This window comes from Artemia sp. Qi Xiang Cuo, chromosome 12 (assembly GCF_049724085.1).
Source record: "Artemia sp. Qi Xiang Cuo chromosome 12, ASM4972408v1, whole genome shotgun sequence".
NCBI classification, from domain to species: Eukaryota; Metazoa; Arthropoda; class Branchiopoda; order Anostraca; family Artemiidae; genus Artemia; species Artemia sp. Qi Xiang Cuo.
Genome location: NC_142805.1, coordinates 35,280,549 through 35,304,877, shown reverse-complemented (window position 1 = coordinate 35,304,877; position 24,329 = coordinate 35,280,549). Strand labels below are relative to the sequence as shown.

General features: G+C 35.5%; 1 protein-coding gene across 5 annotated transcripts in view; it reads right to left on the bottom strand.

Moving 5' to 3' along the window:
- The window catches only part of LOC148946059 (polypeptide N-acetylgalactosaminyltransferase 11-like), a 99,826-nt gene that overhangs the window by 30,080 nt on the left and 45,417 nt on the right, over positions 1–24,329 (bottom strand). For all 5 annotated transcript variants that reach the window (XR_016142542.1, XM_089098016.1, XM_089098013.1 and 2 more), the window contains 2 exons: positions 23,852–24,224; positions 8,814–8,931 (listed from right to left, as the gene is read on the bottom strand). Coding sequence is in view for 4 of the 5 variants with exons in the window: in XM_089098016.1 (XP_088954142.1) it covers positions 8,814–8,931; positions 23,852–24,224 (491 nt within the window). In the remaining variant the exon portion in view is untranslated. The remainder of the gene's footprint in view (positions 1–8,813; positions 8,932–23,851; positions 24,225–24,329) is intronic.

The window sequence follows — 24,329 nt, the reverse complement described above, 5'->3', positions numbered from 1 at the left end:
GTTCAAATTAGTTGAAAGGTCTGGAAATTATATCTTTGAGGATGACAACCCTTCCCCCATAGCCCTCAGGATAAGGGTCCTAAGTTATGCCCTTGGGGCATATAAGGTTTATATCGTAGAAGTTTTGTCGTAGAAGCTTCAAAAAGGTTCAATCGATTCGAAATTGAGAGGACTAATGCCTTTCTTTATTAGTCGAAAGTGGTCAGAGGGAAAATGTCCCCCCCATGCCCATTATTTCCGCAAACACTGACAATCAAAATTTTGAGATAGCCATTTTGTTAAACGTATCAGAAAGGTCTGGAAGTTATGCCCTGGGGACATATAATGTTTTTATAGAAAGCGTGGTCGTATAAACTTTGGAGGAGGCTCATTGGACTGGTAATCAGACGCTCTAGTGCTGTTTTTAAGAGCTAAAGCGCTCAGAAGGCAGCTACCCCCTCCCCCCCCCCACACACGTCGTATTGTCCCGAAATGCATCTGCTAGAAATTTTGAGATAGCCATTCTATTCAAAATAGTCTAAATATCTTATAACAAGGCTTTTGGGGTTGAAAAAAACCCCAGAGATTAGGGGCAAGGGTTGAAAGTTATGCCCAGGAGTATTTAAGGTTTTTATGGAAGGGATGGTTGTTTAACTTTTGAAGAGGCTCAGTCTTTCTCCCTGAAAAAGACTATGTCAATATAAAACGAACAGAAATTAATCAAAAAAACTTTTTCCACAAAATAAGTTCTTCAAAAAAAAGTAAAGAACTCCACTAAACCAAAAATGAACAAAAACAGAATCAAATAATCACCAAGCATACAACTACCACAAACCAGTATCAATAAATAAATGAAACCCAAAACAAACAGAAATTAAAATAAATCAATGAGTCTAAATCAAGCCAAGCAGGAACTATTATGAGTAGGGTTCTAAACCCCATGTTTTCTAAAAGCCAGAATATAATTTGTACTTTACTGAAAAAATTCTTTTAAATATTTTCACTTTTATAGCTTTAAGAAAACAAAAATCAATTGAGATTTAATTTTTATTGAGATAAGGAATAAATATCAGCATATGTATATTAAACTAACAATGCACATTTTTTTTCAGTAAATTCATTTGAATTTTTTTCAGTAAAGTGTATGCAAAATCTGAATTTGAATTTTTTTTCAGTAAAGTAAAGTGTAAGCAAAATCTGGGACTGAATTTGATTGGACTCACAGGCGAACAAACTTTCAATAAGCTGGCATTATCTATGAGCTGGCACATCGAGCTCTGATCTTCATTCTTTATGGTTGTAATTACCATTTTACTTAGTAGTAATTACCAATTTACATTTTTACTTTGGTTGTAATTACCTTTCATCTTCATATTCTTGAAAGTTCACCAATTACAGTAGGTGAAGAACAATTAAATTGTTGATGAAGACCTACTCAAAAATGAATCCAAAGCCCCGAGGACTCGGCTTAGGAATGTCCATTGAAAGAGATAATGTCGAATCTAAAAAATTTTTATCAAGCGGCTCTGGGACGAAAAGCAAAAAAACTGGATGATCCATTTGATGATTGGACAAAATTAAGTAGAAATATCGAATTGTTTGACAATCTCACGAAATATTAAGATAAAAGAGATGGGATGGAGAATAAATCTTCACCAATGTGTCATTCTTTAGACTTGTGTCTTTGTTTTGTTCGCCACTTAAGCGGACTCCCCATGCTGTCGATTGCAAAAGATGGTGTGTTACCTTTTGATCGAGAAGCATCGGCATTATAGATAGGATATATCTTTCGGGAACAAAATCCATTATTTATATCAGATAAAGAGCGCAATCAGAGGTGGGGAAACACATTTATTCTAAAAAATTCTCCCACGCGTTGCACTTCTAGGAATAGGCGCATTCCCAAATTCTGTTTCCTGTTTAATACATCAGATAAGAGTTTTACTGTCAAATAACTTTTAATGAACTTCAAGGTCTGTAAGCTGAACTTGGCTTTCCTTAAGACAAAGGCGAGAACAAACTCTGATTTTGACAAAGAATACTCTAATCAAATACTCTGATTTTGCATTCTTACTGAAAAAAGGGTAAACTTTTTTTTCAATTTTTCTGCGAACAGTGATCTCGTTGTGTTGAAGAGAAATTATTTTGAAAGAGACACATCTCAACGCATTGAATAAACAATCACTTTCAGGAATTTTTTTTTTAATATTTCAAAGAAAGCAATAGACCCTATATGATTGAAACTTTCATGAATCGGCTAAACTATCAGATTCTGGAAATCCATTAAAGCTTAACCACCTAACTAAACTACTTATCTTTAAAATATTAAAAAACATTTGTCCAGATATTTACTCTATAACCTTGACCTAATTACAAGACAAGGTTACTCTATAACCTTGGTCATTTAACCAGACACGCCACTTAGCTCCTAACTATGGGCAATAGCTACATCACGTCCAATTGAATTCCAATGTCTTCTTCTAAGCAGTATCTTCTAATCCCACTTTATCCAACTAGGCGGAGTTTTCACCCTTATTGACAAACCAATCCCATAAAGACCAAGCTCTCTTGATGAGTTTGCTCAAGAACAAACTCTACCCAGTCATGGATTAAAACTGTCGAAGATACACAAGGCAATTAGTAACAGGACGAATAAAAATCAAATAAGGGATAACTGTGGTATATGTTAACGATAACTGTGAAATCGCAAAGGATGTAACATCATCCAAATGCGATACAGATGAAGGGTCCAATTCAGTAAAGAGAAGGAATCGCAAACCTTAAAATGACATAATAGACTGTTGCCATACCTGAAAAAACCGTCAACATCAATCAATCCTCAACATTACCAAGCAGTTACAGTCCAATAAAAACCTATGACCATATGCTAAGGTGACAAATGATTCCAGTCATAGGCAGCGCGATAGCACTGCCTAAGTAAAGAATGATGTGGGAACAATGTATTATTTTTTTTTCTTTCTCCATACCCGGGCACTTCGTATCGAAAGAGTTGTCGTAGAAACTTCAAAAAGGGCTCATTCGATTGGAAATTGGAGTGGCAAGTGACCTTTTTAATAGTCAAAAGTGATTGGAGGGCAACTAGCCCCTCCCCACGCCCATCATTCCCACGCCCATCATTTCCCCAAACACATCCAATCAAAATTTTGAGATAGTCATTTTGTTCAGCGTAGTTGATTTCCAGATAGAAAATATGTTTTTGAGCATGAAACTCCCCCACAACCCTCGGGGCAACGGTTTTAAGTTATGCCCTGGGGGCATATAAGGTTTTTATAGAAGGCGTTGTCGTAGAAACTTCAAAAAAGGCTCATTTAAATGGAAATTCAAAGGGCTAGTGCCTTTTTTAATAGTCGAAAGTGATTGGAGGGCAACTAGCCCTCCCAACGCCCATCATTCCCCCAAACACGTCCAATCAAAATTTTGAGATAGCCATTTTGTTCAGCGTAGTTGCTTTCCAGAAAGAAAATATGTTTTCAAGGAGGATACTCCCCCACAACCCTCGGGGCAAGGGTTTTATGTTATGCCCTGGGGGCATATAAGGTTTTTATTGAAGGCGTTGTCGTAGAAACTTCAAAAAAGGCTCATTGGATTGGAAATTCAAAGGTCTAATGCCCTTTTTAATAGTCGAAAGTAATTTTATTCAACGTAGTTGTAAGTTCTATAAATTAGGTCTTTAAAGATGACAACCATCTCACAGCCCTTCGGACAAGGGTTGTAAGTTATGCCCTGGGGGCATATAAAGTTTTTATAGAACGCGTGGTCGTAGAAACTTCAAAAAGGGCTCAATCGATTGGAAATTGAAATGGCTAGTGCCCTTTTTAATATTCGAAAGTGATTGAAAGGCAACAAACACCCCTTCCACACCCATCATTTCCCCAAACGCATCCAATAAAAGTTTTGAAATGGCAATTTTTTTCCATAAAGTTAAAGTTCAGAAAATTATGCCTTTAATAAGGACACTTCCTTCTTAGTCTTCAGATCGCAGGTTATAAGTATTACCCTGGGGGCATACCAGGTTTGTATTGAAATCTTTGTAGTAAAAACTTGAAAGAGGGCGCATTCGATTGGAAATTCAAAGGGGAAGTGCCCTTTTTAATAGTCGAAAGTGATGTGAGGGAAACTAACCCCCTCTCGTGCCCACCTTTTCCGAAAACAAATCCAATCAATATTTTTAGATAGCCATTTTATTCAACGCAGTTGAAAGTTTTGGAAATTAAGTCTTTAAGGATGACAACCCACCCCCCCCCCACAGCCCTCAGGGCAAGGGCTGTAAATTATGCCCTGGAAGTAGGTGAGGTTTTTTTAAAAAGCGATGCTGTGAAAACATAAAAAAGGGCTCATTCAATTGAAGATTGTAAGGGCTAGTACCCTTTTAATAGTCGAATGTGATTGAAGGCCAACTAACCCCTCTCTCATGCCCACCATTTCTCCAAACACATCCAATCAAAATTTTGAGATATCCATTTTGTTCAACGTAGTCGAAAGTTCTGGAAATTAGGTCTTTTAGGGTGATAACCCCCTCAGAGCCCTCAATGCAAGGGTTGTAATTTACGCCCTGGCGGCACATAAGGTTTATATAGAAAGTTGTTGAAAAAATTTCAAAAGGGGCTCATTTTATTGGAAATTGAAATTGCCCTTTTTAATAGTCGAAAGTGAGTAGAGAGTAATTAACCCCCCTCTCACGCCCACCATTTCCCCAAAAACCTTCAATCAAAGTTTAGCGATTTAGAGATCAAAGTTTTTTGCTCAACGTAGTTGAAAGTTCTGGAAATTATGTATTTAAGGATGACAAACCCCCCAGAGTCCCCAGGGCAAAGGTTGTAAGTTATGCCCTGGGGGCATATATGGTTTTTAATGATAGAATTGTCGTAAAACTTCAAAAGGGGCTCATTCAATTGGAAATTGAGAGGGCTAGTGCCCTTTTTAATAGTTGAAAGTGATTGGACGGTAAGTAACCCCCCTCTCACGCCCACCATTCCCCCAAACACATCCAATCGAAATTTTCAGATAGCTATTTTGTTCAACGTAGTAGACTGTTCTGGAAATTAGGTCTTTGAGGATGACAACCCCCCCCCCCTGCGCTCAGGGCGAGGGTTGTAAGTTATCCCGTGTGGCATATAAGGTTTTTATTGAAAGCGTTGTCGTAGAAACTTCAAAAGGGCTTCAATTGATTGGAAATCGAAAGGGATAGTGTCTTTTTTAATAGTTGAAAGTGATTGGAGAAAGACTAATGCCCCTCTCACGCCCACCATTTTCCCAGACAGATCCAATCAAAATTTTGAGAATGCCATTTTGTTTAACGTAGTTGAAAGTTCTGGAAATTAGGTGTTAGAGAATAACAACCACCTTCACAGCCCTTAGGGTAAGAGTTGTAATTTATGCCCTGGGGGCATATAAGGTGTTTATAGGAAGTGTTGTCATAGAAACTCAAAAAGGGCTCATTCGATTGGAAATCGAAAGGCCTAGTGCCCTTTTTAATAGTCGAAAGTGATTGGAAGGCTTGACATTTTTATAGTAAAGATCGATGTGGGTATAATGTATTATTTTTGTTGTTGTTGTTGTCGTTTAGACCAGGGCACTTTGTATCGAAGGAGTTGTCGTAGGAACTTCGAAAAGGGCTCATTCGATTGAAAATAGAAAGGGTTGTTGCCCTTTTTAATAGTCGAAAGTGATTGGAGGGAAACTAATCCCCCTCACACACCCACCCTCCCATTTGACTTTATGTTTAAAACTAAATGTTGCCATAAGATTAAATCCAAATGCACTGTGTTAATACTAATTCCCAATAAGGTATCCAAGCAATATCCCAAGAACGACTGAGGGTATTATGTTCAAACTTTCGGGACTGCTTCTGCTCTTAAAATTTAACCAAATCAAAATAGTGTAAGTGTATCCAAGCTATCAAAGAATGTAAACAGATTTGTTTGCGAATGGTATCAAGTTTTACATTTCAGGTCAACTTGAGGAGTTATGAAACTAAATTAAATACTCCTATTTGTGTCCAAATTTTTAAAAGGATGTATGTTGTTAAAATTGTTGAAATTTTTTCTCCGGTAAACAAAAAGCAGGCCAAACTAAACAATCTTAAGAAAAAAGATTAAAAGTATTGTTTTATTTTTCCTTGAAAAGACTATGTCAATATAAAGCGAACAGAAATTAATTAAAAAGCTTTTTCCACAAAATAATTTTTTCAAAGAAAATTAAACAACTCCATTAAAACAAAAAATGAGCAAAAATAAAATCAAATAATCTACCAAGCGTGAAACTACCACAAACCAGCATAGATAAATAAATGAAACCCAAAACGAACAGAAAATTACAATAAATAACCGAGTCAAACGCAAAACAAGCAGAAATCAACATGAGTAGGGCTCAAAACCCCTATGCCTTCCAAAGGCCAGAAAATAATTTGCACTTTACTGAAAAAATACAAATGAATGTGCATTGTCAGTTTAATATATACATACTTATATTTAGTAATCAAAATGTTAATATTATTTGATTTATTAAAGTTATAAAAGTAAAAACATTTATATTTTTAAGAGAACATTTATAAAGTTCTCTTCCAGGAACCGTTAAATGCAAATATAGTAGTCCACCCAACAATAATGGCCAGAATGCACGAGTATGCAGAAAGATGGAAATCCAAAGAAAAGCAAATGAGGATTATAGTACAAAATGTATCAGCCTTAATTCCAGAAACTGAATTTAAATATGGGTTCATGAAGACTAAAGAATAGGTAGTACCAGTTAAAAGCACTTACTGACTGGGAAGACGAGGCAAAAGTAAATTTGTAACATATCATAGTTCTTTTCACAGCTGATGGCCCATTTCAAAATAGAAATATAAGCCATTTTAATGTGTGAAACGTCACAGACTAGGGTGCACGAAAAATTCGAAGAGCTCAGTCAAAACCAAAGTGCATGCCGACCATAATGTCCTTGTATGGCGATGTTGACGCCGTTGCATGTAACGTCAGGCTTAAAAAAAGAACCTTCGATCACCATTCTGAACTTCCATAATCCAAACGGGAACGACAAAGCCAAAGATTGTAATTTGACTTCCTCATCGATCTTTGAGATCACCAAAGTCTGTATGGCCCACGACACAAAAATTAGGAGTGGATAATATAGAATCACCAACGATATCGTAGAGAAGACCGACGAACAGAGATGGGATTGTCAGAGACCCATCGGGGAGGGGGGCTAGCGATAGAATAGACTGTAGTCGGTGCAGTACGGGCGAATCATTTTGAAAATTTACTAAACAGACCTCCCCCAGAAGATCCCCCCTAGCATTTCAGATATCCCCATCTTCCCCTTAAATATTAGCACGGATCAACCTTCTGCCAAGGAGATTCGAGAAGTCACAAAGAAACTAAAAACAATAAAAACATCAGAATTGGACCGCATATTTACAAAGACGATTAAGGCCTCAATATCCCTTCACTCAGATTTGGATAAAGCCAAAGTACGATCGGACTCGAAACACAGCACACTCATCAGGATTATCAAAGAAGAACACACTAAGGCATCAGGCAACTGACGGGGCAAAGTCTATTGTCAATACCTGGGAAGAAGCTCTTTTATTATCCTGGGGAGAATACGAAGACACGTCGATAAACATCTCCGGGATGAACAGTATGGCTTCTGGCGAAACTGCTCATGCACAAACCCTTATATTCGCGCTTAGACTTCCAATCGAAGAAACCAGGGAGTGGCGGAGATCTATATGAACTTTACTGAGTTCAAGAAGGTCTTCGACCCCTTAGATCGTGAAATCTATGGTAGATTCTCATCCGTTATCAATAAAATATATATAGACAATATAGAAACAATATAGATTATGCAGACGACATAGTAGTGCTTGAGTCAAGCAAAATACAGCTTCAAGAGCTGCTAGATGAGGTCATGGTATAGGCCCACCGTATAGGTCTGCGGGTGAATGCATAGAAAATCATATGCATGGTAACTAGCGAACCTCCTCTGTCTTGTAGATGTGGCAACCAAGGTTTTGAACATATTGTCCAGTTCAAATATTACTGCTACTACTACTACTAACTACTAGCCTTAGCGACTTAGTCTTCTTAACATTAATTTTCAAACCTATTCTAGCACCTTGAACTCAGAAAACTCCTATAAGTTTAGTCCTTTTGCACAAACTTTCATCGAGGATGCTTAAATCATCAGCGTAATCTAAGTCCAGGAAAGTTTTTCCTCCCTATTGGATTCCGTGTTCTTCCATTGCCTTTCCTGTACTCCATAAGACAAATTCTATCAAAATGATCCATATAAAGGGGGATAGAACACTATATAACGTCTGGACCAGGAGGAAGAGAAGAGAGCCCTGGCTTTTGAAAAATCGTATTTATACAGAATATTGAACATACACTCGTTACAAAAGACGACAAATTAGTCCATCTTTGAAATGACGTGACAACTTCTAGTGACGGACATCATCAGAGTTTAACGGTGGAGATATTTGGTCGACCGTATAGAGCCATAGACTCCCGAAAGTAGCTTTACACTGGCAACCACCTGGAAGTCGTAGCCGGGGTAGACCGAGAAAAACACTCCACCCGACCTACCAGAAGGATCTATGCAGCCTGAATACCTCTGTTCCATCACACCGGAAGAAAAAACACTGCAGTAGCAAACCTTAGTTATAGGCAACTTCTCCTTGATGTCCTGATCTGGGTGCGAAGAGGCAGGTCTAAGGTAGGCATTAAAAGGCCAATGAAATAGGATAATTTATGAAACTGTATCCACAAGGCAAAAACGAAACGGAACAAAAATTAGTAAAAACTAAAGCTTACCCTGAATGAAATTTCCAGATTTTCTCCTCCCCAAACATCCATTCCTCGGTCATATGCACCTAAATCTTCGAAGTAATTCTTGTCCATGGCGAAAAGTCCACCAGCCATTGTTGGGGACCTGAACAATATTCTTCCATTTAGTAACTTAAACAGCAAACAAACCATTGAGTTTTGATGAAGGCAAAACTTTATCTTAAAAACAATTACATCACACCGAGTTATATCTAATGCTTAGGGATAAACAATATAACAAATATTAACAGATTACAGGGTCAACATCTTGCTATCCCCCTCCTTTCCGTTTATGTTAATAAGAACCAATCCTAGCGAATACCGAGAGAATAAAATCCAATAGAAAAGCTATAAAATAAACTGCCAGACAACACAATATTTTTACTTTAAGTCAAGATATATTGGCCTACTTGTCTTTATACAGAAGTAACTGGATCAATAGTGTTCTATTCTTTTTTTTTACAAGATAAAATTACGAGTTCGTAGGATAAATACAGAAGATATTTTGCAAAACAGAAGAAAACGGACCGAAGTTTTGATTTGTCTGTGTTGATTAACATTTTCCCGAACGGTGCAGTACGCAATGCGGAAGAGCTACATGATTGAAATATCAACAAAATGTCTGGTTTTGTTACCAGACTAAACGAGGGCTATCAGCGTTACACGAAACATCCAGCGCAAGCTGAACTCCTAGATGAGAACACTCAGGGGGTGTTAGCACAAGAGAACATCACCCAAGTTTCGCTACATGAAGTAGCAAAGCGGCGGAAAACAGAGAGTCGAAAGATTTACGTAGATCTTGGAGTACAAGAACGAGAGTTTCAACTGATGTATCGGCTTTCATCTCTGACAATGATTATTTTAAAAGACTTTAACAAAACACTTTTGAAATGCTTTCGCTTTTCTTACTTTCATAAATAAGAAATTATCAAAACTTTAAGGAATAAATATCAGTATATGTCAATTAAATGGACAATCCACGGTCATTTGTTTTTTTTCAGTAATTTCTATTTGTTTTGAGTTTCATTTATTTATTGATAACGATTTGTGGTAGTTTTGCGCTTTTTCCAACACCAGAACTTTAAATTTTGAATTGAATTAAACTCTTTTCAAAGTTTCAATAATATTTCCAGCTATTATAGAGTGGTGCTGCCTATGATATTGCTTATATGCCCCTTTGACAACCTGTATCCATATAGTTTTTTCCTTTAATTTAAACTCCTAAACGTTCCCTAAAAGTCTCATCTTCATACCTTTAGCGTAATTAGTTACATTGACTGTAGTGGTAGTATTAAAAGTATACATATAGTGCCTTCTGGCTAGTTCAAAATCCCCCAAAACTTACCCTTAAAGTTCTAAATTAATAATATAAGCTGTTCTTCAGATATTGCTTTGTCACCTTTTTGAAAGTCCACAGGCTCATAGTTTTTTTTTTTTTATTTAGTTCAAAAAGCTTTCCCTTAATACCCTTAGCTTACACAGAAGCAAAGGTTATAGCAGCATTATTAGCAGTATGCGCCCAACACCTTTGGTTTCTTCAACATCCCCTTCGACACACGCTGAAAGTTTCAGCTCAATATATACCATTAACCATTCCTGAAGCATTTCTGATGCTTCCGCTTTACAACCTGAGTGGGCAGAGTGTGATTCGGTTTAGTTCCATGCAGTTTCTATTTATCCCAAATTTTTCGCATTAATACACTTAGTTTTAATAGCAGTAGTAGTAGTAGAAGTAGTAGCTGTAGAATTAATTGTAGTAGCCTAAGCTTTAGTGGCAGCAGTAGTAATAGAAGTAGTAAAAATAGTAACAGTAGTAGTAGTATGAGTAGAAGCAGTATCATTAGGATTCAAATATTTTCTTTTGGTTAGTTCAACATCCCTCACAACAAGCCCTGTTAGTGTCAACTTCACACACCAAACTGTTCATAAGATATTGGTACATCCTTTTGACAACCTGCATACAGAGGGCGTTTTCTGTTTTCTGATCCAGATCATCTTCCCCCCCCCCCTCAAAATTTCTTGACAATTACACCTTCATGCCCTTAGGCATAGTTGTAATAGTAGTCACAGTAGTAGTAATGATATTACTAGTAATAGAATTGAATAGCAGTAGTACTACTAGCAGCAGTAGTATTAACCTATTTCCTTTTGGTCAGTTGAACATCTTTCTCATCAAGTCCTGGAAGTTTCAACTTAACACAATTAGCCATTGCTATGTCATTGCTGATATGTCTTTTTGATAACCTGTATGTTTATATACTTCTTGAAACTTTCCTCTCAATGCTCTTAGCCCTACAAGTAGTTGCAATTGAAGTAGTAGTAGATGTAGCAGCAACAGTAGTATTAGCAGTAGTGTGCACATATTGCCTTTTGGTGAGATGATCTTCCTCTTTAAGTATTCTCTGAAAGTTTCAACTTTACCCAAATCAATTCTTCAGATACGCTGTTTTGACAATGTGCATGCACATAGCGTCTTTTGATTTAGTTCAAATTTCCCCCTAATACTGTAAATGGAGAAGTGTGGTAGTAGTAGAGGCGGTAGTTGCAGTAGTTTTGATAGCATGCAAATACTGCCGTTTTGATCATTTCCGTGATCAGTTCCTGAATTTTCCAAATTGATATATTTAGAAATTCCTGTGTTGTACCCTTTTGACAATCCGTATACACATAGCGTGTTTTGGTTTAGTTCAACACTTCCCTCAAAATTCCCTAAAAGGCTCACCTGAGACCCTTCGTCTTCTTGGAAAGTAAAGTTCAAACATGCATACCTTTCTCAATAACATATAATGTGTAAACATTTAACGAATTTCCTAAGCTACAACCCTTGTCCTCAGGACTGTGGGAAGGTTGACATCTTCAATACTGGATCTTTCAACAATGCTGAACAAAAAAGCTCTGTTATAAGTTCGATCGGATATGTTCTGGGGAATGATGGGATTAAGGAGGGGGCTGACATCCCTCTAATCACTTTTGACTCTTAAAAAGGGCACTAAACTTCCGACTTCCAATCAAAGGAGCTCCATCCAATCCAAAGTTTATGCAACTACCCATTCCATAAAAACCTTAATCTCCAAATTTTGATTGGATGTATCCGTGGAAAATAAAACGTGGGGGGGGCAGCTGCCCAAAATCACTTTGGCTCATAAAGAGAGAACTAGATCATCTGATTTTCAATCAAATGAGCCCCCTCCAGTGTTTATACGACCACCCTTTCCATAAAATCCTTTATATGCCCTCGGGACAAAACTTATAACCCTTGCGCTGAGGGCTCTGGGGGGGGGGGTTATCATCCTCAAAAACATAATTCCCAGACCTTCCAACTACGCTGAACAAAATGAATATCTCAAAATTTTGATTAGATATGTTTTGGAAATTGATGGGCATGAAGGGGGGGGGGGGGGGCTTGTTACCCACCCATCAGTTTTGACTATTAAAAAAGGCCCTTTCAATTTTCAATTGAATGAGCCTTTTTTGAAGTTTCTACGACAACAAATGGCCATCTTAAAATTTCTATTAGCTGCATATTGGGAAAATAAGAGGTGTAGGAGGGTATCCACCCTCCGATCACTTTGATTCTTAAAAAGGGCACTAGAACTTCTGATTACCAATCCAATGAGTCCCTCCGAAGTTTATACGACCACCCTTTTTATAAAAACCTTATATGGCCCCAGGGCATAACTTACAACCATTGCCCCCAGGGTGGCGGGGGGTGTCATCCTCAAAGAAACATAATTTCCGGACCTTTTAACTATGCTGAACAAAATGGCTGACTATGCTGAACAGGGCATAACTTACAACCCTTGCCCTGAGGGCTGGGGAGACTTGTTATCCTAAAAGACATAATTTCCAGACCTTTCAAACACCTTGAACAAAATGGGTATCTCAAAATTTTGATTGGATGTGTTTTGGGAAATAGTGGGCGTGTGAGGGGGTTAATTCTCCTCCAACCACTTTTGATGACTTTCAAAAGGGGCACTGGCCCCTGTAATTTCCGATCGAATGAGCCTTTTTCAAAGTTTCTATGTAGTTGCCCTCCAATCACTTTTGAATATTAAAGGGCCCTAGCCCTTTCAATTTCCAACCGAATGAGCTCTTTTCGAAATTTCTAAGACATCAAATGGCCATCTCAAAATTTCTATAAGTTGCATTTCGGGAAAATACGAGGTGTGTGGGGGGATATCCACCCTCTGATCACTCTGAATCTTAAAAAGGGTAGTAGAACTTCTGATTACCAATCCAATGAGCCGCCTTCAAAGTTTATACGATCGCCCCTTCTATATAAACCTTATATGCCTCCAGTGCAAACTTACAACCCTTGCCCCGAGGGCTTTGTGGGGGGGGGGGGGGGTCATCTTCAAAGACCTAATTTCCGGACCTTTCAACTTCTTTGAACAAAATGGCTATCTCAAAATTTTGATTGGATGTGTTTGAAAAAATGGTGGGCGTGGGACGGGTGTTAGTTGTCCTCCCATCACTTTCGACTATTAAAAAGGACACTATGCCTTTCAATTTCCATTCGAATGAGTCCTTTTTGAAGTTTCTACGATAACGCTTGTATATAGAAACCTTATATGTGCCCAGGGCATAACTTACAACCCTTGCTCTGAGGGGTGTAGGAGGTTGTCATCCTCAAAGACCTAATTTCTAAAACTTTCAACTACGTTGAACAAAATGGCTATCTTAAAATTTTGGTTGAATGTGTTCGGGGAAAAAAGGGGCCTGAGAGGGGGGTTACTTGTCCTCCAGTCACTGTCTACCTTTGCAATGGGCACTATTCCTTTCAATTTCCAATCGAATAAGCCTTTTTTGAAGTTTCTACGACAACCCTTTCTATAAAAAACCTTATATGCTCCCAGGGCATAACTTACAACTCTTGCCCTGATGGCTCAGGAGGGAGTGTCATCCTCAAAGACACTTTGAGTATACAACCACTCTCATGACCGAACATAAGCTCAACTTATTCTGTGCGATGTATTTATGCTCTTCAAACTAGCTCTTTTCTGCAAAAGTAGATTGAACCATAACTTGTCCAAAAAACGACGAAATTGAAAGTTTCAATCTGATATTTGTGTGTAATAAAGAAAAAGATCCATCTAGCTAAGAAGTCACATGAACTATTAATCACCAACCGATTCACATCAGAAAGCAGAAGATGGTTAAATACGTTGTGTCAACTGAAAAGCACATTACCTAAGCCATTAAGATTTTTCTTTTCTTGTGTGGGAGGCATGGCGGGCCATCATTTGGAAAAGATTTGGAATGCTAAGAAGGGCCACCGTGATAAGGGCTTCCTCTGGTGGTACGACGTCTTTTATTACGGAAAAGGCAATTTCTTTTTTATGGACTTTTTTTTTGTAGTTTATGGTGGTTTGAAGTGTATCCGGTTCGGCTGCTTTTTAATCTTTTAAAAAGGAGTGTAGGTGACGTCAAATGGTTTAAAGTAAAAATTTTTTTGTTAAAGTTGTCATCACTGAGAGGAGTAGAGGTGGGTTAGAAAAACAAAATAACGTAAACCAGAAAAGAATGTGATCCGTTAAAATTAAAGATACCTCAATCTCGGCAATATGCAAGCCTAAGGAAAACTGCATACACTCTAAAAGGAAATAAACGAATTCTTGATTTGGAACAGTTTGCTTTTTTATAGATACATCTTCACATATCTTTTTTCTAAATTATGGATTATTTAATATTCTGGATATAATTTTTTTCTAAATTCTGGATATTTAATATAAGCACATGTTTGTTTGATTCAGTGAATGAAACAGAGTTTCATGGAAACTGTGTGGCAAATATGCACATTCCACAACTGACACTGAAGCCAAAGCAGAACAAATCCATTGCTTGGTTTACGAGGATCTAATAACTGATAAACACCATTTTTTGCAGCAAGATTTTCCCATTGATTGATACATATTTGCGGGTGTTAATGGTTTTCCACGGGTTGATAAATTAAATAATTCAAGTCATAAAATCACCGAACAAATCAACATAGTTTGAACCTGTCCTATGTCCACGGGTCATTTATGACAAGAACATATTTACCATATCCACATTATGAGGATCCAGAAGGGTCCCCCCCCGGTGGACCCTTGATTTACAAAAGTATATTTAATACTCCAAAACATTTGGTAAATTGCAACTTTAATAATCTATATTGTAGTTTGACCAAAGAAAAGGTCCAAAACACTAAATTTGATATATAAATCTCCGATAACACATATGTGCATCGTTGTGATTATGTTTTCGTTTTTTAATGAAAATCTTATGACTTTTCTTCTAAAAAACAACAACAAAGAAACAAAAAAAAACAAACAAGAACACAGCAAGAGCCCCCCCCCCCCTCTTCCCAAACACAATTTCGAGTTCCAACCAAACCACAAACAAATTTCGAGACACCCCCACGACTATGGCCTATGCCTGTGTGTTGCCCACTTTGAGATGACGGACTTTTTCATAAGAAATTCTACAATATGCCAACAGGACAAAGGTAACTTAGCTTTGCACTTTCATGTACCTATATCTAAAGAAATTATAAGATCGTTTTCTGGGAGATTACACCTTCTCCAACATACAAATATAAACAATTTTATATTTTTGGTTCTTTCAACAATCAGCAATTAAAACTTGTAGCAGATACAGTCAAGGATTCAACTAAATAAAGGGCTTCGTAAAAAAAGTCAAAAAATAAACATCCTCTGTAGTGTGGTGAAGACACTTATATTTAAATACTTGGGACACGAATTTAGAGCCATTACTTTCAAACTAGAATAATACGAACAAGAAGTATAACAATACCATTAAAGCATCGCATTCCCAATCTTTCAATTCTTCTCTCTGTGTTTTCTGTAATGAAAAGTAATATTTTCTTGTTTAGATTAAAAAAAATAGACATTATTTATCATAACAAAAGAAATTAATATTAATTTGGCGACTTTGCTAGCATTCAGTTGACTGGAATAGAAAACGACTGGAACTACCAATACGACTGGAACTACCTATTACATCAAGGTTATGCAGGAAAACCATTGCTGAAAAATTGTATTTCTGAAAACAATAAGAGATTAACTTTTTGTTCTTTGATGAAGTTGGGCAGACCCGATATCCTTTTTTTGCCAAGGTCGCTCTTGCCAACATATTTTAATTCAATATTTATCAATAGGTTTCCCTTGAATAGTCAATGGCAAAATCATCCTAAAATATGAAATTTTTTCAACATAACGGTAAAATGAGATTTTCGAGTTTGGTCAGAAGTTTTACTACTCAAAATATTTAAAAGGAAAAGATAGCAGAGTTTACCGAATACATGATCTCTTCTATTATCTTTCATAGCAACCGATATCTGGATTCCGATAAATCTTGGTCCCATGGGCCGAAGTTTCACGAACTCATTTTTTTATTGACTGACACGCTACGTGGGGAGAGGGGGCTCCAACCTAATCATACTTGATGTATCGGCCTTCAGTAGTCTCTCTTAAAGCTAAAATTCACACACACACAAAAAAATGCCAATAAAACATTATTATGAATAAAACCAATCAAATTAGAAACTCCCTTTCTCGTACACATAGTCTTGCATTAGGCATTGTATTGAAATGGTATAAAAAAAACCTTCTTTAGAATTTTGTTTTATGTCAATACACCAGAAGATAATTGGATTTTATACTTCTATGAATATATTTTGCAGTCCCAATGCCTTATTTAAAGACTGAATCGCGTTGATGAAAGAATTTCAATTTTGTTTAATTATTCTACCAGTTCGGCGCAAAAACCAATCAAACAAAGTACCTTAAGTAACTTCCACAGGGTAAACTCCAAGTTACAATCCTTCTCGATGCTCATTAACAGATCTATCCCACATCTCTAAACAATAAGGACAATAGTACTAATGTTCCAATTAAAACCTTCTAGCAGAACAAAGCCACACAGCTGCACACGCTCCTCAGACCACCCCGATATATCCAGGGCTTCACTCTTTCCTGCCTTCAATGAAGATTCTACTTCTTAAATACTTTATAATAAACTCTTCATCTGGCCTAATAAAATTTTGGTTCTCATAAGCTATTAATCTGGCCTCAGGTGCAATTATAATTTCCTTGTGTAATTATACAAGTGTAATTACAATTATAATTCAATTAACCTTTATCTGTAAAACAGTACCTAGCCATCAAAATTCTGGTTGCATTAATGCAAGTAAAAGTCCGACCCATCCTCGTTGTTCACACATAATTGTGTTTGATTTATAGTCACACATGTCACACAGTCATAACATAATCATAATAATCATAATCATGTAGTCACACAGTCATAACATGATTGATTTATAGTAACTCACAAAATTACCTGCAACATTTATTGCGACAAGCCTATGGCTTCTTCCTTTATTGAATACAATAAAAATAAATAAATAAAGTAATTCTTTTCGAAAAGTCCTTGAATGTTCTCGTCAACTTTTGAAAGTGCGCACGTCTATAAACTATAAGTGAGGGCTCTTGTTACCATAGCTTACACTATCCTATCCAAATCTTAGTTTTAAGACTAATCATCCAATTTTGTTCAAACTTTACCAATTCAACACCATAAACCAATCTATACCTGTGCTATTCTACTCTCAACATTTTCACTGCATTCATCTTCCTAAGTAATAATACTACCTAGGCAAAGGAAGCTGTCAACTTGATCAATATTGTCAGTAGCTAACCTCACAGCTGCACTAGATTTATTCCTCACTCAAGTGATTTAATCTTCTTAATATTAGATTCCAAACCTACTGATCCTTTTGGCAAAATGGAGCCTATTCATCGACTCATGAAATGAAGTGACTAAAATGAAGTCTATTTCTTTTGGTTATAATTGTTACCCATAAATACAGTTTCTTATCAACTAAGATACTTCTCTGATAATAGCAGATTTCAATAAACACAACGAGGCCAGATGGATTTGGCTAACGTCCTAAGAAATGATTTCATATGTGTAAATGATATCAAATAATATCTGATAATCTAGCCTATCATACAAATGAGAAGCCACTGATTCAAAATAGTGAATACACTGATTAAATACCGAAAATCAGCCACTTTAATTCATTTTAGTGCTTGAAAATATGAAGAAAAAAAACAGACATGGTATATTTCAATACTGAAACCTTTATTTTCAGCTTTTTGTTAGACACTAGTTTAATACCAAAATGCTTACAGGAAAAAAGCAAACTGTTTAACTGTTTATTTGATTAATTCAACATAACAAAAAACATATACCCCCAACAGAGAGCAAAGCTCGTAAAATTGGGTAAAAAACAAAAAAAAACAAAACAAAAAAAAACATTTTCTAATCATAACAAAAAAAGAGAAAGAAAAAAAAAAAAAAAACCTGGTTAAAGAAAAAAACAAAAAACATAACAAACATAAAGAAAACAAACGCTGGACAAGTGAGGCACGGAAGGCTATCCCAACATGGGTAACAAATATATAAAAAAAAAAATAATAATAATAATAATAAAAAAATTTCTATTCCACCATCACAGGTCAATACATAATTTTAATATTTTCTTCCTTAGAACTGATATTTGCCGAAATGATGCCTCAATTTGAATTCTATCTTTCAGCCTATATTTATTTGAAATAAATTGTATTTGGTATCTAATTGAAAATCTAGATCTTTCACAATTAACAAAGGGAATTCGATATGTTCCAGAACTCCTAAGAGCCGAAGGAGGGGGCAGAATCAACAGAGATTTTTCATAAAAATAACTACTAGGATCTTGTATTTTAAAATGCCATATTGATATATTAAGTTCTCTTATATGTTTCAGATATAATAAATTCAAGAAAAGAAATAATGTTTCATTTTCCGATGCATCTCTAAGTTTTGATGGACGATGTAAAAAATTTCCAAGTATTCTCACTGCTTTATTTTGAAGGATCTGTAGGGGTTTTATATGCGTCCAAAAAGTATTTAAATAAATACTTGTGCAATAATTTAAATAAGGAGCAATCAAAGAATGATAAATTATTTTTAAAATGGAAAATGGAAAAACATGTTGCAAACGATACATAGACCCAATATTTTGCGAAAGTTTCACCCTTAAATGATCAATATGAGTTTGAAATGACAAAAGGGGATCAATAAAAACTCCTAAATAACGATACGATTGAACTCTACGTATTTTATGCTCACCAACTTGAAGCTCCTGACATGAAATTTTTTTAGTAGCACGTTTTAAATGACCAAAAACCATAAATTCAGTCTTCTTAAAATTCGGTACTAAATAATTAGAAACAAACCATCGATTAACTGAACTAACAGTGTTAAACAAATTTTTAATTAATGTAGATGAATCCTTCGCTTTAACAGAAACAGCTGTGTCATCTGAAAATAAAATTGAAAGACCATTATTTCCCTGAAAACATCGTGTAAGATCATTAATATACATCAAAAATAAAAGCGGACCTAATACCGATCCTTGTGGGACACCAATATCTTCAAGATCATTTAAACTAGACAAATGTCCATCAACATCTACCACGATTTTACGTCCATAAAGGTATGATCTTATTATATCTAGTCCTTTACCTCTTATACCGGAATTTTCAATTTTATCAAAAATAATTTCATGGTTTAAAGTGTCAAATGCTTTTTTAACATCATAAAAAACAGTAGATACATGATAATTACTATCTAAGCAGTCATTTATTTCTAATACAAGAGCTGCAAATGCTTGTTCCGTCGATTGGCCTGCCCTAAATCCAAACTGATATTTGGTAAAAAAAAATTTATTTTATCTAGATAATTAGTAATCCTTCCTTTTAGAATCTTTTCCAATACTTTAGACAATGGTGATAAAATTGCAATAGGACGATAATTATTTGTATCAGATTTATCTCCTTTTTTATGCAATGGTATTACACGTGCAATTTTCCATCTTTTAGGATATGTACCTGAGAAAATACATAAATTTAAAATATGAAGCAATGGTTCAAAAATTACACCTGCAATATTTTTTAGCAAATTAGTTGAAAGTTCATCATATCCCAATGAATTACCATTTTTTAAATTCTTAATGACCTTTTGAAATTCTGCAAAAGTAACCGGGGCCATAAATATGCTCGTATCTTCAGTGGGCGGTAGATATTTTTTATGCGACCTTGGGGAAGGAAGGTCAACTTCTCCTGAAACAACAGATGATCCAATACAAGCAAAATATTCACTAAACTTCTTAGCAACAGCTTGTGGTCCTCTAAATTCTTTACCATTAATATCAAATAACACTTCAGGGTGTAACAACTTTTTATTTCTTCTAATTTTATCATTAATCAAACTCCAAGTTTTTCTAGGGGAATCTGAATTTCGAAAAGATTTTTCATAATAAAGTCTTTCACTTACTCTAAGGATCCTTACCAGCATATTCTTATAATTTTTAAAACGCGTTATATCTATTTCCGTGGGATATTTTATTCTAATTTTATATAAACGATTTTTCTCATTAATAGATCTCAAAAGTGATTCATTTATCCAAGGTTTTTTTGGGGTAAGTTTCTTTCCTCTCGGGCTCTTAAATGGGCAAAAAAGATCAATCTTTTAATTAATAATATAATAAAATTTATATAATGATTGGTTCGGATCCTTCTCATCAATTACAGGACTCCAATCAACATCACCAAGCCCTTCTTTTAACCTTAACACATTTTTATGTGAAAAATCTCTACGCTTGGTTTGATTTTTTTTATTATGCGGAAAATTTATAAGAAAATCAGACATAATTATACAGTGGTCAGATGAATCATCAGGAATAATAAATGTATTAACAGCACTATAAGGTGAAAAAATATTATCAATAAGTGAAAATGATGTATCAGCTATTCTAGAGGGCACAAAACATATGGGGTTTAGTCCATAAGATAGTGGGCCCTCCAAAAACTGCAAAGTATTTCTATCTATTCTATTCTGATCTGCAGATAGGAGTTTCATTAAATCAATATTAAAATCACCCATAACTAAATAAGGAGTATTAAGACTAGCTAATTTATCCAACATACTTTCAAAATTATTTTTAAATTCTATCTGGCTGGATGACGGAGTACGGTAAATAACTGCAATTAAAAACTTCCGATTATTTGGAAAAGAGCATTCAACTACACAAGATTCAAAAATCATTTCAATATTCATTGGCAAACAATCAATCCTTATACGTGCTGGTATGCAATTTTTAATCAAAACACCTAGACCCCCTTGTTTTTGTCTTTTCCGACCGATGTGAAAAAATTTGGTAATCTTTTACATGTATATTTTCAATTGAAAAATCATCTAAAAAGTTTCACATAGGCCTAATATATCTGTATCTGAATCCGACAAAAAAGTTTCAATCACATCCTGCGCAGTCCTCCAACCCCGGCAATTCCAAAACGACATCCTACTTGTATTTACATTTTTTCTTACCAGCTCATTCATAAATATATATTGATTTTTTGGGATATCAAAATTACTAGAAGTATCTTCATCATCACCAGCTACAATAGTTTGAAAAATTGACTGAAATGAAAGAGAATTCCGCTCAAATTCTTTTAACCTTGATGATGGAATTTCACGATTATCTCTATCCATTATCAAATATTAATCCCACGTTAAGAGCAACCACACCATGCCCCAAAAGACCAGCAAACCATAATAAAAAATAACAATTTAAAAAACAAATAAAAATAATCTCCATTCCAAGTCGTTTTCTCTCAGTACGACTAATCTGCGCAACTTTTAATTTAACCTCTATGTGGATCTAAACAAAAAAATAAAAGGAAAGAAAAAAAAATATAATAATAATACACCTTATATAAACTAAACATAAAAAAAACACTTTCAATTTAAATTTTTTCATTCATATTACTTGGGCACATGAACTATTACTGCAACCCACGACATTACGACATTTGAACATCGACAGGGAATATAACAGGCACTTCCCTTCGGGCGATAGAAAATTTTTTATGAAAATCGTCAATCTCCGGTATGGCATCATTGAACGTGTATTTGGTAATCGAACCGTCTGGTCTTTTCACTAGCAGATTTGGCTGAAACCCCTTTGATATCCAGGCATCACATCCATGATCTTTTCGTAATTTGTCACGTTTCACTAGAAGCAGCTTTCGCACTTTACGGATTTCAGTTGGGACATCATCGCTGATGAACAGGTTGCTGTTGTTTCCAGGGAATGTCTTATCCTTAAGCTTGCTAGCGTTCTTCAATATGGCAAACTTATCGTCTTTTTTATTCAGTGTCACCTTCACAAATTTACGGTTGCTATCATAATGCGTAACTGTGAAATTTACTTCGGGCATTTCCAGCCCGTGACGAACTACCTCTGTGAATAGAACTTGAGTGTGGTTATTATCCTTACAAGCTGCGTTCCATATAATGACATTATTTTCTAGCTTTGCAGCTTCCATTCTCACAATCCGAAACATATAATCTTCATTTTTCCTTCTTAATTCGATTATTTCATCCGTGCAAGTTTTTATTTGCATTTTGAGGCTAGAGGTTTCATTCTCAATCTTTCCAATTTTCGATTCAGTATTGTTTATCTTATTCGTTTGTAGCGATTGTTCTTTTTCCAAGTTATCCACCCTTGCGGTAAGAGTTCCTAATTGATTGTTGATATTGTCCAACTTATTTCCATTTTCTTTCACAACATCAAGAATTTGCTTAAAATCCGCAGCTAGTATCGATATTTCCGGTTTCGAGCTAGAACTGAGTCCTGAGGTGTCACATGAACTGTCCATGCCTTCTTGCTTAGCATTTTTCCTTTTACGTCCCATCTAATCACAAATATATCAATAATCCTTGATATAATATTGTCACATAAATTCACGCCACACAGAGGTCTTAACTACATCTTATTCTGACGAGAGCATTGAATGATGAATAATAATCTTTATTATTGCCAAACTGGAATACCTCACTTGGATATCTTATGAAATTAATTTGCCTAATTTGCCAAATCTCTCCAGGTAAACGATTATCCTGCTGTTATTATCCGCAAAAAATTTTTCATGAACACTTGAAATCACGCAATAGCTAGGTTAGGATGCAATCGAAACTACTTGCATGAATGCATTCAGGTAGATTTAATTTCGTAACAATGAAATAACTATCCGAATAGTTCAAACAAAATAATCCTTTTTAAACTGGTTTAGCTCTTCACACTTTGAACTCTGAAAGTGAACTGAGCAAGGAGCTATAACTTTCCCGAGGATTTTGTTACTGACAGCAATTCAATTTGACCGTAGAAACAGAGTTAAAATGACTGATTTCAAGAAAGAACAATCAAATCTGCCAAAGAATGTTATAGAGTTGGATTTAAATAAATTATTAGAAAAAGATTTTCCAATTGTTATGTTATTTCGATATTTATGCTAAACAAGTTGTGATTGATCCTTTCCGTTTACCTTATATGTAATTGAGGTCTCGGCAACTTGTTTGACTAATTGCATCTTTCAGGCAAGCCGGTTTCTGCAGGATTGATTCAAACCTTGGAGAGTATAGACATCTTATTATATTTACCCGTTTAGGTAAGATTGACCTGTTTTACTTAATATATCTTTCCATTCAGTATTTTAAAACTGTTTACTTTCAAGTTCATTTAATAATATAATCTATTTTCCTAAATCACAATTCACTATACAACTGAATTTAATCATTCAAATACCAAAGATTAATTATACTGATCTTTAGAACAATCAAACATCCTTCTTTTCCCAAATTTGTTTATGATGATTGCAAAGGATTGGAATCTCCTCGTTACTTATAGTGAACTAAAGCGAGTATAATATTTATGGGTTCTTCTATTTAACTGATGTTGTTACGTTTGGTTCAAAATAAAAGTCTTTTCGACACAAATCTTTATTACTGCAACATCAATTAACCAATTAATTTGCAATTTTCTCTAGAATAGACCATATGAATAAACGAAAAAATTGCTTTTGCAACTGAATTTGCAGCTACATTTAAAACAATTCAGTTAAAAAGGTAAAGAAACTTACTCTATGGGTTTTACAAAGTCTTCTTCTGCCTTAAGCTTTTTCTTTAACGAGTCCCACTTGAAATGAAGACCCCAGTTGAAACCCCCTCTAACTAAAGGTGAAGCTGTATAAACAAACGTATCAGGACTGATCATATCGATGACAGGTGTCACTACTGTGCTTCTATTTTCTGAAATCCTACTCAACAATGGCTCAATCCACCCTTCGTTTACTTCAACATGGCTATCAAGAAAGACAATTACCTTCGCTGAGGCAATCTTTGAACCATAAAGTCGAGCCCGTATCAAGCCTTCATGTTGTGGTGTTCGATAAACTTTAAACTTCTTGGGATAGTTATGAGCAACGAAGTCTCTAATATTTTCATACGTTTCCTCTGAAACAAGCAGAAAATAAATTCAAAAAAACATGACACTAGTAACATTAGTAATAACAGCACAAGTAAACCGTACTCCGGTATATATATTATTTTTTTTCGGGT